The following is a 16,233-nucleotide window of genomic DNA, read 5'->3' as shown; positions in this document are numbered from 1 at the left end:
GTACCTGGCCAACCACAGCCCTGTCCTCTCCAATCCCTCTGCGCCTTACACATATTCGGTGTCGAAGTTGGACCTGTTGCCCTTAAAGTTAGCCTTTCTGGTGGGACAGAGTGTACACAAAGAGCCACATCTGTCACTTGCTGAGCGACTCTTCTACTTGTAACTTCATAATAGAACCTGCATGTGTATGTTTTCTTTTGAGTTCAAGTTTGATTTCTGTTTTCTATCTTGTCACAATTTTTGAAAAACGAAAACAGGTCAACGATTTACTGTGGTTATGTTTTCTCATAGTATGTTAGATTATCAATAGAATAAGAATAGATTACAGTTAGAATATCAATAGATTTGTATTTCATTTATTGAGAGTTGCTGAAGAATGGCATGTAGAAAAGTTTTTCTTCAAAGATAATTTTGGAATTTTTAAGGACTGGAGTTTTATAGTAAGTCTTCTCTTCTCAGAGCGCTTAGGCCCTTGGTGTGATTTCAGACTTGCACCAGCAGTTTTTAAATTTTGTACCCCTTGGTGTGAGTTGAGCCTTGCACCAGCAGATATACGGTAGTAGATAAATGCCATATATATTGGATGACAGTATACAGGTTTCTTCTCACCCAATGGGGCAGTTAGAATGAGTGTTCACAAACTGATGTATACAAAAAAAATTTTTTTTTATATACACAGAGAATAAATATATTGAGCGTATCTACTGCCGTATATAACGGATGACAGTATACAGCGCACTTCTCACCCAATGGGGCAATTAGAATGAGTAAGCGCACAAACTGATGTATACAAGTGTTTTTGATTGAACTATACACGGAGGGTAGATATATTGAGCGTATCTACTGCCGTATATACCGGATGACAGTATACAGGTTTCTTCTCACCCAATGGGACAGGTACAATAAGTGAGTGAACAAAAACACTTGTATACATCAGTTTGTGTAAAGTATACACGGAGGGTAGATAGATATGGTGTTTATCTACTACCGTATATACCCGATGCAAGGAAAACTGCTAGCTTCTCACCCCAGTTGGACACATATGTACTGTATACCAGTGGTAGGGAATTGGAGCCCTAAAAAGGGCTTTTGTTGAAATTAGCTGTAGGATGAGTGTATATACTAGTGGTGTATATACACTCATCAAGCAGTGTAGCTTTGAGAATGTTTCCTTCCTGCCTAACATAAGCTAATCCCTCTCTGACCCTCAGCACAATGTCTCTCCCTATCTAACTCCAAGCCGCAAATGACATGAACATGGCTGACACTATTCTTATAAATTCGAGGTCACCTGATTTAGCCAGCCAATGACTTTTTCCTTATTTTTTCCAATGCCTACATTTTCCCGCTTCCTGTCTCACCTTCCCTGCACAGTTATTGGTGCAAAAAAAGTGCCAGGGGAGGTGGGAGGGGGATACGAATTTTTACTGCGTTTACTGCGTGGTATTCGATCGAAATTGAATATGTCGAATAATATTAATATTAGATTGAATACCTACTTGATTGAACAGTATTCGCTCATCTCTTGTTGCTATGATTCCTAGGATTTCTCTATCTGCCATGAGCTTGTATGTGTTTCTCTCTTGTTATATACTACTGTACCATCTATGAAACTGTATTACTGAAATTCCCCCATTGCGGGACTATTAATCCCTTCCGGACATCCGCCGTAATAGTACGGCGCTGCCGGGAAGGACTTCCCGCAAACCACCGTACTAATACGGCAGCTGCATGGTGGGCACACAGAACCTGTGTGCACACCATGCCCTGCGGGTGTCAGCCGTATGTTACTGACAATGCCCTGTAACACACGCTGTCGGAATCGAGTCTGATCGCGGGTGTTAACCCCTGAGATGCCAGCGGTCAAACATGACCGCCGGCATCTCCTGGGTTTCAGTGCATTATGGTCCCCCCCCCGGGGGTGACGATGTTCGTAGGGGGCAGCCCGGGGTCTGATCAGTGACCCCGTGTCTGCCCCATCACTTACCCCCTCCACATACCTGGGTGTTCCTGCCCAAAAGGAAGTTGTTAGCCCTGTGCGTCAACACAGGCTGACAGCTTCCTCTACACTGCAATACACGTGTAAAACGTGTATTGCAGCGTATATGTAGTGAAGCAGTGATCAGCCGATCACTGCTTCAATCCCCCATGAGGACAGAAAAAAAAAGTGAAAAAAAAATAAAAATAAAAAAGTTTAAATAAGTTTAAAATAAATTAGAAATAAATAAAGCCCCAAAAATCCCTTTTTCCCCATCTTTCCCTTACAAAATGTTTAATAAAAAATAATCAAATGGTTAGATGAAAACCAAAATGGTACCAATAAAAAGCAGAGGTCATCCCACAAAAAATAAGCCCTCAACCAGCTCTGTCTAATGAAAAATAAAAATGTTATGCCTTTCAGAAGATGGCGAAGCAAAAATAATTGATTTTATCCTCTAAATTGAATTTTATTCTGCACAAATAGCAACACATTAAAAAATAATATAAATGAGGTATCGCCGTAATCGTACCGACCCGCAGAATAAAGGTCACATGTTACTTATGCTGTATGCTGCACGGAAAAAAAATAAATGCTAAAAAGCAATGCCAGAATTAATGTTTCCTTTTACATCCCACCCAGAAAGAGTTAATAAAATGTAGTCAATAAGTTACAGGCACCCCAAAATGGTGGCATTGAAAAGTACATCTAATACCGCAAACACCAAGCCCTCATATGGCCACATTGCCAGAAAATAAAAATAAAAATCTAGCTTGTACAATGTGAAGACAAAAACCCCAAAAGTCACCAAATCATTAGGACATAAGTGGCTGTGACTAGAAGGAAATGTATAAGCTGTGCAAGCGTTTTCAGGGGACCCCCCATATTTAGAGCTTATGACAGATAATACACCAGCGCTGATCCCCCAGAATGCCCCTCTTCCCCATCTGTGTCATAGGAGCTAGTGGGAAAATAGAATGGGATTTGGTGTGCCCAATTTACTCCGCACAGCTTACATATTCACTTCGGGGTTACTATTGCTCACTACATCACTTGATAAATACTTTGAGGGGTGCGGTTTTCAAAATTGGGTCACTTTCTAGAGGTTTCCACTGTTTTGACTGATCACAGCCAGATCTGCCCTCTAAAAGCTCCTTGGCGCGTCTTCCCTTCTGCGTCTTGTGGTGCGTCCATATATTAGTTTACATGAAAATATTAGTAAAATAAAATCAAATTTGAAAATTTCACCTCCATTTTATATTAATTCCTGTTGAGCACTTATTAGGGTTAACATACTAGGTATATGTTGTTTTGGCTTATTTAAGGGGAGCAGTTTTGAAAATGGGGTGATTTATGGGGGGTTTAATACAAGGGTCTTTCAAAACCCCTTCATAACTGGATTAGTGCCTTAAAAAATGGGTTTTGGAAATTTCTTGAAAATTTTGAATATTGTTGTTTCACTTGTAAACCTTATAATGCCCGTAAAAAATAAAAGGGTGTCTAAAGTTTGATGCCGACGTAAAGCAGAGATCTGGGACATGAGATTTATGATATAATTTTGGCGGTCTGACTATTTGTATGTAATGTACATCATATCAAACTTTATAAAATGCATATTTTTCAAAATTTCCACCAAATTTCCTATTTTTTCATAATTAAACACAAAACATATAAACCAAAATTTACTACTAGCATGAAGTATAATGTGTTATGAAAAAACAGTTTCAAAATCACTTTGGTAAGTTAAAGCGTTCCAAAGTTATTACCACATAAAGTGACACATGTCAGTTTTGAAAAATCAAGCTTGGTCAGGAAGTCAAAAAGTGCCATCGGCAGGAAGGGGTTAAAGGATTATCTTATAATCATATATGTCGATGAAGAAAAAAGGGGGGGAATTTCAGCATCCTGAAGACCTATATTGGCTGTGTCCTGAAAGAATACTTGCCAGGTATATTTGGGATATTAAACCACCAACTAGTCCTTATGGATCTTGTAGAAGGTCAATTTTATACTTACCTACATATGAGACCATTGTCATTGGACTCATCTTTGATGTTACAGGCACATATGCATTTCTGCAAAAAACTCAGGCATTTTACCTAGGCCTGTGATGGCGAACCTATGGCACAGGTGCCAGAGGTGGCACTCAGAGTCCTCTCTGTGGGCACCCATCTGTGGCACAGATCATATTGTGTTGAGCCCACTGTGGAGCAAATTGTACTGTGTGGGGGCCCTTCACTATATCACACAGTATCGATTATATAGCAAACATGTGATATTATTATAGGTCATGATAACATTGCACGGTCACTATAAAACAGATCTGTGCAATGCAAATAGTGAACATTAATTGTTCAAATTTATACCAAATGCAGCACAAATTTTTTTCTATAAATGAAAGCTCTGTAAAGCCCCATTCACACGACTGTATTTTTCGGGTCTATAATTGTCCGCACTTGTGGATCCGCACAGTATTAAGGTTAAATTGACGTGTTGGCACTTTTCAATAATTTTGTGGGTTTTGGGTTGCAGTTTGGGCACTCAGTCTCTAAAAGGTTCACCATCACTGACCTAGGCTATACTGCCATGTCTTGGACGTCAGGCACATGCACAGTGATGACAGTGTGTGCTGCTTCATTTCAGAGCTGCATCTGCATTGGGAGCAGTTTCTGTTAGGTAAGTACAAGCTTTTATAATGTTACCCCATAAAAGGACAGCCTTTTGATAGGGATATTTAGTAGAGATGAGCGAACAGTAAAATGTTCGAGGTTCGATATTTGTTTCTAGTAGCCCTTCAATATTCGACTACTCAAATTGAATATCAAACCCTATTATAGTCTATGGGGGGAAAATGCTCGTTTCAGGGGTAGGCAACGTGAGGGTCGGGCTGGATCCTCCGAGAAGTCTTCTCCTTGCAGCGTCCCTGCGGCGTCTTCCGGCTCTTCATTCACTCTGCCAGGCATCGGGCCTGGGCTGAGCCGACTGCGCATGCCCGCACTACAAGCAGACATGCGCAGTCGGCTCTGCCCAGGCCCGATGCCTGGCAGAGTGAATAAAGAGCTGGAAGACCCCACGGGAAAGCTGCATGGAGAAAACTTCTAAAGGTAGGAGAAGAACCAGCATTGATTGGCCGACTGTATAGCATTCGGCCAATCAATGCTGGTTCTGCATCGAACTTTTCCATTCGAACAGCAAGTGGTACTCGATCGAGTACGAGTATTTCAAATACCGTAGTATTCGATCGAATACCTACTCGATCGAGTACTACTCGCTCATCTCTAATATTTAGGACATGATCTCTAGCCCATAAAGGCACTTTTCTTTTAGCAGTTTAAAAACACCAGAAAAATTTAATGTACAAAATATTACAAAATAAAAAAAACTAGTTCTATAAAACCACCATTAACAATGCATGAAAAACTGAGTTTTTCATAAATTTTCAAACAATGAGTTCTGAGGTTGTAATCACAGATATTTTTTGTGAGGCAGAATTTTGGGCCAAAACTAAGACTGGAAATAGAAGGGAGAAGTATCAATCTTTCCCTTTGTAAGTTCACTTCTTTTGTAGCTACTTGTGGATCTGGCTCAGAAACCTGCCATAGCCTAACATGAGCTAGTAACGGCATGTTCAGATTTCTGACAAGCATTTTGGCACATTTTGACCCTAAAATTCATGTCAAAAACACCCCCACACTGAAGTCCCATTTTAGTGTGTTGAAAAAAAAAATCACCCTGACACAATTCTAGCAACAGACACGTTCCTAAAGCCACAGCATATGACCTCACGCAGGTGACCTCACTAAACCCTTCCTGCTACAAATATATTTAGTTTTTTCCATTTTCATTTTTTACTGCCTACATTACAAAATCCATAACGTTTTTTAATTTTTCAGTTCACAGAGCAGCATGTGGTTGTTTTTTGTGGGATGAATTATACTTTGTAATGGGACCATTTAATATTTCCTATGATGTACTGGGAAACTGGAAAGCAAATTCAGAATGGGGTGGAATTAGAGAAAAACTGCATTGATACCATTTTTTTTTTAGGTTTTATTTTTAGGGAGCCTTCACACGGAGTTATGCTCCGCTCATTCTGAACGTAAAATTGTTTCTATGGTTCTATGGGTGTCTGCCGGGGATTCCCCTCAGTGCTTTTGCTGGCGGCAAAAGGTCTTCCTTCAGCTCTGCGCTCCTGCCGGTGGCCAGGGATTCCCCTCAGCGCCTCTGTAAAGGCTCCCCGGCTGCAGTGCTTTTCTTTTTTCAGGCTGCTCTATGCAGCCTGCAAAAGAATGATGATTTTTGCAATGCATTAGCATTGTAATGCATTGTAGTGATCAGACCCCCTGGGGTTCAAGACTCCTAGGGAGTCCAATAAATGCAACAAATCCTCCCCCTTTCCCTAGAACACATATAAAACTAATGTGAAACACATACACGTTAGGTATCCCTGTGTCCGAAAACGCCCACTCTACAAATCTATAAAAATATTTTTCCTGTACGGTAAACACCGTAGCTGGAAAAAAAAGTTGTCTAACTGCCCCTTCCCTGTTTTTTTTTCCCCACTTGGAATTCAGTCTGACTATAGCCTAGTGCTCCTATTCCGTCAGGAAGAGGTTAATAGGAGCACTGCAGATACGCTATATTCAGCCAGGCTGAATTCCAAATGGGGCGAAAAAAACCCAGTCCAAGCTCAGGGAAGGGGCAGACAGACAACCAAAACACCCCCTCCCCTTCTCCAGCACCCAGTAACTACTGCACCCAAAAACTCCGACCATTTTAATTTTTGAAATTTTCCAGTAGCTGCTGCATTTCCCCCCTCAGCTTATACTCAAGTCAATAAGTTTTTCCAGTTTTTTGTGGTAAAATGAGGGGTCTTGGCTTATATTCGGTTGGCTTATACTCGAGTATATACGGTATTTGTTTATGTTTTTTTTTTTTTTTTTTTTTGCTTGTGATAGAGCGGTGGGGTATTTTTAATCTTTAGATTTTTACATTTTTTTCACTCCCCCCTCCCTTTTTTAGGCTAGGGCAGAGGTCAACAAAGGGTTAAACAGTCCTAATATTACTGCCATATGCTGCAATATATGACTAGATAACAGTTTTCAGGTGCTAAACCAAGCATTAGTGTTATAGAGGCCTTTGTGAGTCAATTTGGGAGAGTAATAGATGCCACAAGGCGGTGGGGTCCTTGGGCGTTTACCCCTATTATTGCAGAACTGCATATTACTGTGAAGGAATGGATGTAAGGATCACGAACCTAACACATTTCTCCCAATTCTGCCTTCTTTAATTTGTCAGTATTTGTACTATGTGCCAGGGAAGAACAAGATGTTCTCTCTTACTAGGTGTGATTGAATAAAACACAGTAGAAATGTGATAAGTCAAGACAAATAGTAGAGTTAAAATCTAATAGCAATGGATTCTATAAGACGACTACAGATGTTACCGCAATACAACAAGTCACATACAGGGTAGAGGTAAACCTGCACTAAAAATCACTGTCATTTTGTATATAATACCCAATATGTATCGTAGTTTCTGTTAACATTGTATTTCAGCATTATATTGAAGTGATACATAAGATACTTTCCTGCCATAGGGCTCCTACACATGGCACTAATAGGAATATGTTGTCATATGTCACTCATAGGAGCAAATATATGTAACTTATGGTATGTCATTCTGGATCCCAAAATGTCAATGCTAGTAGATACTCGCATACTAGAAAATATCACATTTTTTATTAGTTATAGGGATTTTACTGGTCATCTACGTGTGAAAAACGACTGGGTTGTCAGAAAACCCCTAGAATATTGTTTGTGTCTTCAGGCAGGGTCTAATGGTAGATCAGGGCAGCGAATATCTTCAAGTCGCAGATCCATTATATATGAATCTGCATCTGCTGTATGACTAGCAAAAATGCTGACTGTAATGGAATCATTTGCTGTAATTCTATGATGCAAAATACAATTTATCTGACCCACTGCACAGTTATAATGCATTAATTTACGATGTCCACCTAGAATGCAGTATGTTACATTGTATAGTTTACTTTCTAATACAGTTAGATGTGATGGTCAGTTCTGATGTCCACATTGACTGAAAGATGCTGCCATGTCCTGGGAATTATCTGGTGCAACTCCTTAACTATATAATAATAATAATAATAAGAAGAAGAATATTCTATATGCTATTTATGTGACTTACTTATATAGCGTATAATATATTCTGCAGCACTATATAGATACTGTATTGTCATTGTCACTCGGTCTCCCCCGATTAGGGCTCACAATCTACATTCCCCTGGTCATCAGTATCCAACTTGGCTGGTTCATGGATAACTCCTGTAAGGAAGAAGAGGTGATGGTGATGACAATAGTATTTTTCGTGTTTCAGAAATTTTATAAATATGATATATAGAGGGAAAGATAAGATATCCCTGTACTATTCCTCTTATATAATTCTGCTATGCCTTGAGAAAATAATACAGTACTTAAAGAGGTTGTCCAGGCAAAAAAATTATTTTTAAAATAGGCCGGGGAGGTGAAAAAAATAAATGAATAAATAAAAATTTTACTTACGGTACCTTACTGAGATATTCTCCGCACAGGGTCTGGTCCTGCTGCTCTGGGATCTTGTAGAAGTGAAACTCCTTGCTGGTTGTGGCATCCGAATCCCTTCCACTGAAGCCATTGATTGGCCTCAGTGGTCACGTGACCACTGAGGTCAATCAGCAGTCTTAGCGGCTTCCCATGTCCTTCGCTGAGGCAGCTGAATGGCCTCAGCGGTCATATGCAGCTGGGACTTCCGCCAGAAGACAATAATGGAGCAGCAAGTGCGGACCACCAGACTGGCACTGAGGAAAGGGGAGTATGATTTTGATTAATTTTTTTCACCTCAGCTGATTTAAAAAGTAAAAAATTTTGCCTGGACAACCCCTTTAATGCTAAATACTGAATTAATTATACTTTTACCAAACTTATCAACTTACCTACATTTAAAAAAAATAATATAAAATAAAAAAATCACCTAAAATTAATTTCTATAGGCGTTATAGGCCTTCCAATGTAGTAGCCCATATAAAAGAAGAGTAGGGGTCAGACAGTTAGGTCATTACTATCAGATGAGTGGGGGATCCAACACCCAGCACCCATCCATGAGCTGTTCATAGCACAGTGTATAGGGCTGCAGTCAGACAGGTCAGACACTATGCAGTAGCAGTACAGTACTCCTATTCAAGTGATAAGCCATCAATATCAACTCTTAGACTACTTTTTTTAAAGGGCTATTCTCATTTCATACAATGAAGGTATATCACTAACAGTATCCTAAGAATGAAGGAGCCACCCGCAGCACTATTTTAGCAGTAGGGGCTACAGTATGGCCCCATTCAGTAACCCAGATACACTGCAATGTACAGTTGATGGCCAAGAGCCACTGTACAGGGGAAACCTTTATAAATGAATCCAACACTAGCTTAGCTATGTGGCCACCTCATTGTCAGGATCAGTGTAGTTCCACAGGTCAAACTTACGCCTATCGCCAAATGATGGTATATCAGAAATATTTGCAATCACTTTATAAGATTGAAATAATCCTTTGAATAGGCCCTTTCAGCCCTTCTGACATTTGTGTTTTAGAAATTATTTGCATTCCACATAATATACCAATCCAGGAGCATGGTGCAATTCCCCAATTGTTCCTCTTAGAAATGTGGAGTGTAACAGACAAGTGAATATTAACATTCCTCTTGTACATGGAGATGTCTATATATAGTTTCACACTATCAGGTTATATAGGGTCACAGCCAGGGGTGAACCTACCCCTTTCGCCGCCCGAGGCGAACTACAGAAAGCCGGAGCGTAGTGGCGTGGCGGCGCGAAGGGGGCGGGGCTTAGCGCCGTTCACAGGCAGAGAGCAGGCACGGAGAAGACCTGCTCTCTGCCTGAGCATGAGGGGAGGCTGCTGGAGCAGCGCTGCTTCAGTGGCCTCCCCAAACCACCGCTCGGTGCTAAGCCAGTCCAGGACAGCTTGTCCTGGACTGGCTTAGATAATCAAAAATGCCGCCCTCCCTGGGGTCCTGACATAGCGCCGCCTGAAGCGCTCGCTTCAGGTCGCCTCATGGGAGGTGCGGCGCTGGTCACAGCCTTCTGACAAGAGGAAAGGTAATATTCAGTGATACACCTCTAGTAGGAATACCGGAGAATCAGTACAATGCAGAACTGATCGCATTTAAAGTAACCCTATATATGCTTATAATTTATTCCCCCAATAATTAGTAGATGACCAAAAAATCCCTCTGTACATCATACAAGATGAAACGCTTTACTATCAGGTAGAAAAATGATGATTATCTGCCCCTACAGACAGGACCTTTACTAGAGAAGACCCCCAAATGGGTTGATGATAGTAATAGTCCGACTTCTTTTTTGTACTGGTTTCTCCTTCTACAATCTATGATGATCTGGTTGTAAGATGTGTGTACCACTTTCTTGAAGAGTCTGCCATGGCTGATCTCTCTCTTTTTTATTTAGAAACAGTTGCCGTGTGCAGTTCAGCCCCATCTCACCTGCAGATTGTCATGTGTTTGCTTTTGTACTATTTGTATTCTGTGCGATCTGCCCTTCCTGAAGACTTAGATGTTTATTTTTCTCTCTCTCAACTCTGATGTTCCATATTCAACCTCCCCCCTGCTGCTGTATTTTTCAGGATGGCCTAAGGATAGACTATCAATATTACCTTAAGGGTGATCTTACACTAAGAACCCCTACTGATCAGCTGTTTGAAGGAGCCACAGTGCATACATGAGTGCTATGACCTCTTAAGTGCTCACAACGCTGTTACAACCTGTAGTGGAAGTGTATTACAAATTCCACTTTTAAGTGAATAGAGAAACTATAATATCACTCACAGCCACCACAGAGTGTGGAGTAATTTTGTGTGTGAGCTATGAAGGGGCCACATTGCTCATATGGGTGATCCAGTCAAACAAATGATTGGTGGGGTCCAAGAGACAAAACCTCAACAATATATTATTGATGGCCTATCTGTTTTGTCTGGAAACCCCTTTAGGTCTAAGATAATCATGGGTAAGTAGAACAAGCTGGTATAACTAGGAACATTGTGCTGTCAGATTATGTTGGATTCTGCAGGACAGCCATCTATATGAAGAGGTTACACTCTGCAGAAGCAAAATGATAGAAAATGTTTCATTAGTGCTATTTGTCAGGCAAATTATATTAATGATAGGATATGTTAGCAGTATCAGATCTGCGGGGGTCCAACACTCGGTCCCCTAACTGATCAGCTGTTCTCACCGGTTTCTATACCAAGAACAGAGCAGGTAGAAGCTCTGTTTTCAATCTAGTGGCCGTGCTCAGTTACTGCAGCTCAGCTGATCTGTTTCTAGATCTGTTCTTAGTATAGTGGCTGGTGACAACAGCTGGTCAGCCAGGGTGTGATAACCAGGAGCTATCCTAAGTATAGCTCATCAATATCATTATCCAGAAAAAACCCTTTAAGAGCTACTTTGAAAAGTACAAATTATGGTATTAAAAAGTTAGAAGGCAGATAAATCAAAATTCTGAGATTAGTGATATAGTGATGTCTCTATCTCTTATATTATTTCTGGATGCTGGACTTTTTATCTTACAATTCTGAGATACTTTCTTATTCATGACCTTAGGGCTTTTCTGTATTAAATGGGTGGTTCAGAATTAGAGAAACATGCCTGCTTTCTTTCTCATCAGGGAGAGTGTGTGCCTACATAGGCAGTATGGAGACTTACAAGTCATTCCTGCTCCGCTAGGGATTCTGGGTAAAAAAATATGCAAATCTAATCTCCAGGATGGAATTAGGAGAACAGTGCACTCTGTATGCCACCCTCTAGAGGGCAGCCTCCTTAACATCATGCATGACTCAGTTAAAAAGTCTACTATCATGATGCATATTTAATTGCCAAATTAGTATTTCTGTTCCAAAAGGAACAGATTCTGGGAATCTGGGAGTCCAAGACATTCTGTGCAGTTGCACAAAGGGCAGAAGAGGAGGAGGAGGTGAGTATTTATTATCGGCTGTTTTCTCTGCAAGTGACCCAATAGTTAATGGATAGAGATGAGCGAACAGTAAAATGTCTGAGGTTCGATATTCGTTTCGAGTAGCCCCTCAATATTCGACTACTCGAATCGAATATTGAACCCTATTATAGTCTATGGGGGGAAAATGCTCGTTTCAGGGGTAGGCAACTTTCGATCAAATTATACTTACCAAGTCCACGAGTGAGGGTCGGGCTGGATCCTCCGAGAAGTCTTCTCCGTGCAGCTTCCCCGCGGCGTCTTCCAGCTCTTCATTCACTCTGCCAGGCATTGGGCCTGGGCAGAGCCGACTGCGCATGCCTGCACTACAAGCGGACATGCGCAGTCGACTCTGCCCAGGCCCGATGCCTAGCAGAGTGAATGAAGAGCCGGAAGACGCGACGGGGAAGCTGCACAGAGAAGACTTCTAAAGGTAGGAGAAGAACCAGCATTGATTGGCCGACTGTATAGCATTCGGCCAATCAATGCTAGTTCTGCATCGAACTTTTACATTCGCACAGCGAGTGGTACTCGATTGAGTACGAGTATTTCGAATACCGTAGTATTCAATCGAGTACTACTCGCTCATCTCTAGTAATGGACAATGAAAATGAAACTGCTGATTGTATTGTATTGTACTGATGACTGTATTTGGTCAGCTGGGCCCCCTTTAAATCTTTGTGTTCCATGGTTGGTGTGTGACCACAGTTGTGTCCTTTGAAGCCAGTAATTGGCTGCAGCAATCACATGTTGGTGTCAAAACAGGCCAGAAAACAGTTGGAAACGTTGGATTTATCTGGCCGCACTCTATAGGTTATAGAGAGAATTGTTATGGACTGGACAATCCCTCTAGCCCCCTTCCCCTCACACAGCTCTGGATGAATCCAAAGTGCATTAGAGTTACCCTGAGCAGGATACATCCAGGAGATTGCAGAAATGGCAGTCCATTAAATGGCCCTAACTCTAGAGTCGCTGGGTCGCAGCCACAATCTTGGTCTTGTTTTATTCATATCTGTAGCCCACCTAGATTTTGAGATCTCAGGTTAAAGCAGGGGGGCACATACTCACAGATTCACTTTAACCAGTGCGCTGGACAACACATGCAGCTGACAGTCTGCAAGGAGAGAAGGATTTTATTATTCTCCTGTCCTTGTCACTTCAGATAACCCTTGGGGAGGAGGTACCACAGACCAAGATATTACCTCCCCCCCATGATCAGTCAGAAGTATACTTGCCACTGAACCCGTTATATGCTGCAGTCAATGTCAATTGCATCCCCTAAATCATTTTACAAGAAAAAAAAAAAGTAAAATTAGGACTTTTATATCTTTTTAATGAAAAATCTCACATCTGTAACAGCCCCTAAATTAAAATTAATACATAATAAACTCCATAAACCTTGAGGCTCGGCACATCTACACTTGCCATTCCGTAAAGACATTCCACTACCCTCTCCACATTTTTCGCCCTTTCGGACAAAAGCCAAACGGAAAGCACGCGGACCCCATTATAGTCTATGGTGTCCATGGGATTCCTTAGGTAACCACTTTTTTATGCGGATTAAGTTTTCATAATAAGACCCCGGAACAGAAACCTTGTGCCAAACCTAAAACTCAGAGACCAGAATTGATGTGTCTTGATCATTTCGCCTCTCAAAAATAAGCAGTAATAAAAACTGATCAGAAAGCTACAGTGTAATGACATGTAAAAGGTTATGAAAGCTGGACTGCAGAGAGGGATAAAATGTTACTGCTTTAAGGCTAAGATGTGTTAGATCGCTAAAAGGTTACAATGTTCATAGGCATCACAGTGTCAGTAATATTTATTTCAGCAATAAATTCAAAATCTGCAAAAAAAAGTGACATTTTTGGGAGTGTTTTTGCAACTTCAATGTGGCTGTTAGGGGTTTAAGGAATATGACATAGACCCTTATGAAACAATAAATGACAATTATAATTTGTATCTGTTTATCAGACTGAGGATTTCTATGAATAATATTAGGACTAGAGAGTTAATAATACTGATGACTTCTGCTCTATAGTGTGACAACTTGCCCCATATGCCCAGGAAGCCTTGGAAGAAGTGTCTAGCAGGTAAGTTCTTCCCCTGGCACATCCCTTTGCCCTGCTGTGTGCATTGTCTCAGCACCTCTTCCCCTTCTGCTTCCGGAGGCTATGATTTGCTGCAGATGACATCAGAGTGGATGCTGGAAAATAGACTGCCAGCTAATGTGATTCTCCTCCCAGGGTCCCAGCCCAGACTCTCCATATAAAAGGCAGCCAGCCTCCCCTCCCAGGCTCACTCCCTGTCTGCTCTCAGCTGCTGTACCTAACAGAGAGGGGGAGGAAGATCACATACAGGGAGAGGCAGGCACAACTGGGGGGCACTGTGCAAGGATGGCAACTCTGGTGGAGCCAGGAGCGGACATTGACCCATCCATCAGCCTCCTGAACCCTTCATCTACCTCCCCTAGCCTGTCTCACAGATTCCTAGACAATAAATTTTACCTGCTGGTGGTGATTGGAGAAATAGTGACAGAGGACCATTTGAGGTGTGCCATCTCCAATATAGAGAGAGGTAAGCACTGACAGCTGGCACTCCCTGGGTACAGGTGGCATAGTACAAGCTAGTGACTGACCCATGCCTAGGAATAATGCAGCTGTGTGTGGCTGCTGCAGGTAATCCTGGAATCCTGGAATATTGCTGCTGTGTATCTGATGCTATAGACACATTGCTGATTGTTACAGGGATATAGAAATATTGATCTTAATAGGGAACAAAGACAATGTGATGCAGCCACTCCCTTTTCTTCTATAGAGAAAATGTGGTGGGCTGCAGATCTAACAGTTGGCAAGAAAGCAGCCCCTCCCTCTGCTGTCTCATTGAGAGCAGGCACAGGAGTCTGGAAGGGATCTCTATCATAAGTAGTGTATATATGTATATAGTGTCTAGTGGTAGAACTATGTATTATGGGATGACATTGTATCTATTGTTAGACTCTGACTCATTGCTGTGTGAACCTGCAGTCATAGCTGGATGTGATGATGATGATGATGATGTTGATGATGATGTGACAATTGGATGATATTACAATTATTTCTAGAAAAGGAAACTTTCTGCTACTGGTGGGACACTTAAGACATCCTGGTGGGTGTAAGAATCCAGATCCCTGTGGTTTCGGCACTGCTTGTACTGTATCTTGAAGCCACATGGGGAATTCTAAGACAGCAAGGACACATGTTGTACCCCACCCATCGCAAGCAGCTGGAGTCCTGCTCTCTGTGCATGGCTGATCGGGATGTCACATTAGAGGTCATGATGATCTGCTGCAGTGATATTTGGGGATAGAGCATTTTTGATGATTCATTTAGCATATTGCTTCATAGCTGTGACATTGTGACATTACATACAATAGAAGGCCTATATAGATAAGATAATCCTTTAATAGTCCCACCATGGGGAAATTCAGCGAACACATATAGGACTGTAAGGTGTGATCATTGCCGATACAGGCTCTACAATCCATCTATGACATGTTCTTTTATTATCCTACTGCTATAATTCTGTTTAGCTGTAAAATATCTCCATCGCTTTTCATAAAACCAGGTACGGATGACTCCGGAAGACAAGGGGATGTTAGGGCCTGTTATTTTCGAAGTGATTTCCGATTGATTTTCCTATGGATCAATAGCACAGCAGTCTGTTGCCCTTGCAGCAGAGCTGTATGGCTGGAGTAATGACACTTGCAGAACGCAGAGAGATGCCGGCTGGTGGGCGTGGTGCAGTCCGCACTGCGGTCCCTACGGCAGCATACGGCAGCACACAGTGGACAAAGAGGGTTTGTGCAGGCAGCATAGGGGAGAGCATCTGCTGTGTACTCACTGCTTCCAAATGCTGCTATGTTACCGGAAGAAAACTGCTGTCTCATTCACCTGTCACGACATCATTGCCGCCAAATAATAGAAAAATCAACTAAATGTGGAATATAAATATAATCTAACCTGTAGTTATTATATGTAGTACAATGACTAATACACAACTCTATATTGTATGACAGATCCAAATATATAACCCACCCATAAAGGAGAACAAGCTGCGACACAAGCAAATGACATAAAATACATAGGTGGGATAAAATTACTAATGGGGTTATCTTGCCATTAGGATGGAGACGTATTATCT

At 41.5% G+C, this 16,233-nt stretch overlaps 1 protein-coding gene across 1 annotated transcript in view; it reads left to right on the top strand.

Moving 5' to 3' along the window:
* Nucleotides 1-14,352: 14,352 nt before the first annotated feature.
* Nucleotides 14,353-16,233, top strand: part of MAP1B (microtubule associated protein 1B) — a 62,170-nt gene continuing 60,289 nt past the window's right edge. Inside the window, exon 1 of the mRNA XM_075270490.1 lies at nt 14,353-14,628. Coding sequence (XP_075126591.1) covers nt 14,448-14,628 — 181 coding nt within the window. The 5' untranslated portion in view covers nt 14,353-14,447. The remainder of the gene's footprint in view (nt 14,629-16,233) is intronic.

The sequence above is a fragment of the Leptodactylus fuscus genome, chromosome 1 (assembly GCF_031893055.1).
Source record: "Leptodactylus fuscus isolate aLepFus1 chromosome 1, aLepFus1.hap2, whole genome shotgun sequence".
Lineage (NCBI taxonomy): Eukaryota > Metazoa > Chordata > Amphibia > Anura > Leptodactylidae > Leptodactylus > Leptodactylus fuscus.
Note: the sequence above shows the minus strand (reverse complement) of the source record. Positions and strands in the feature narration are given on the sequence as shown.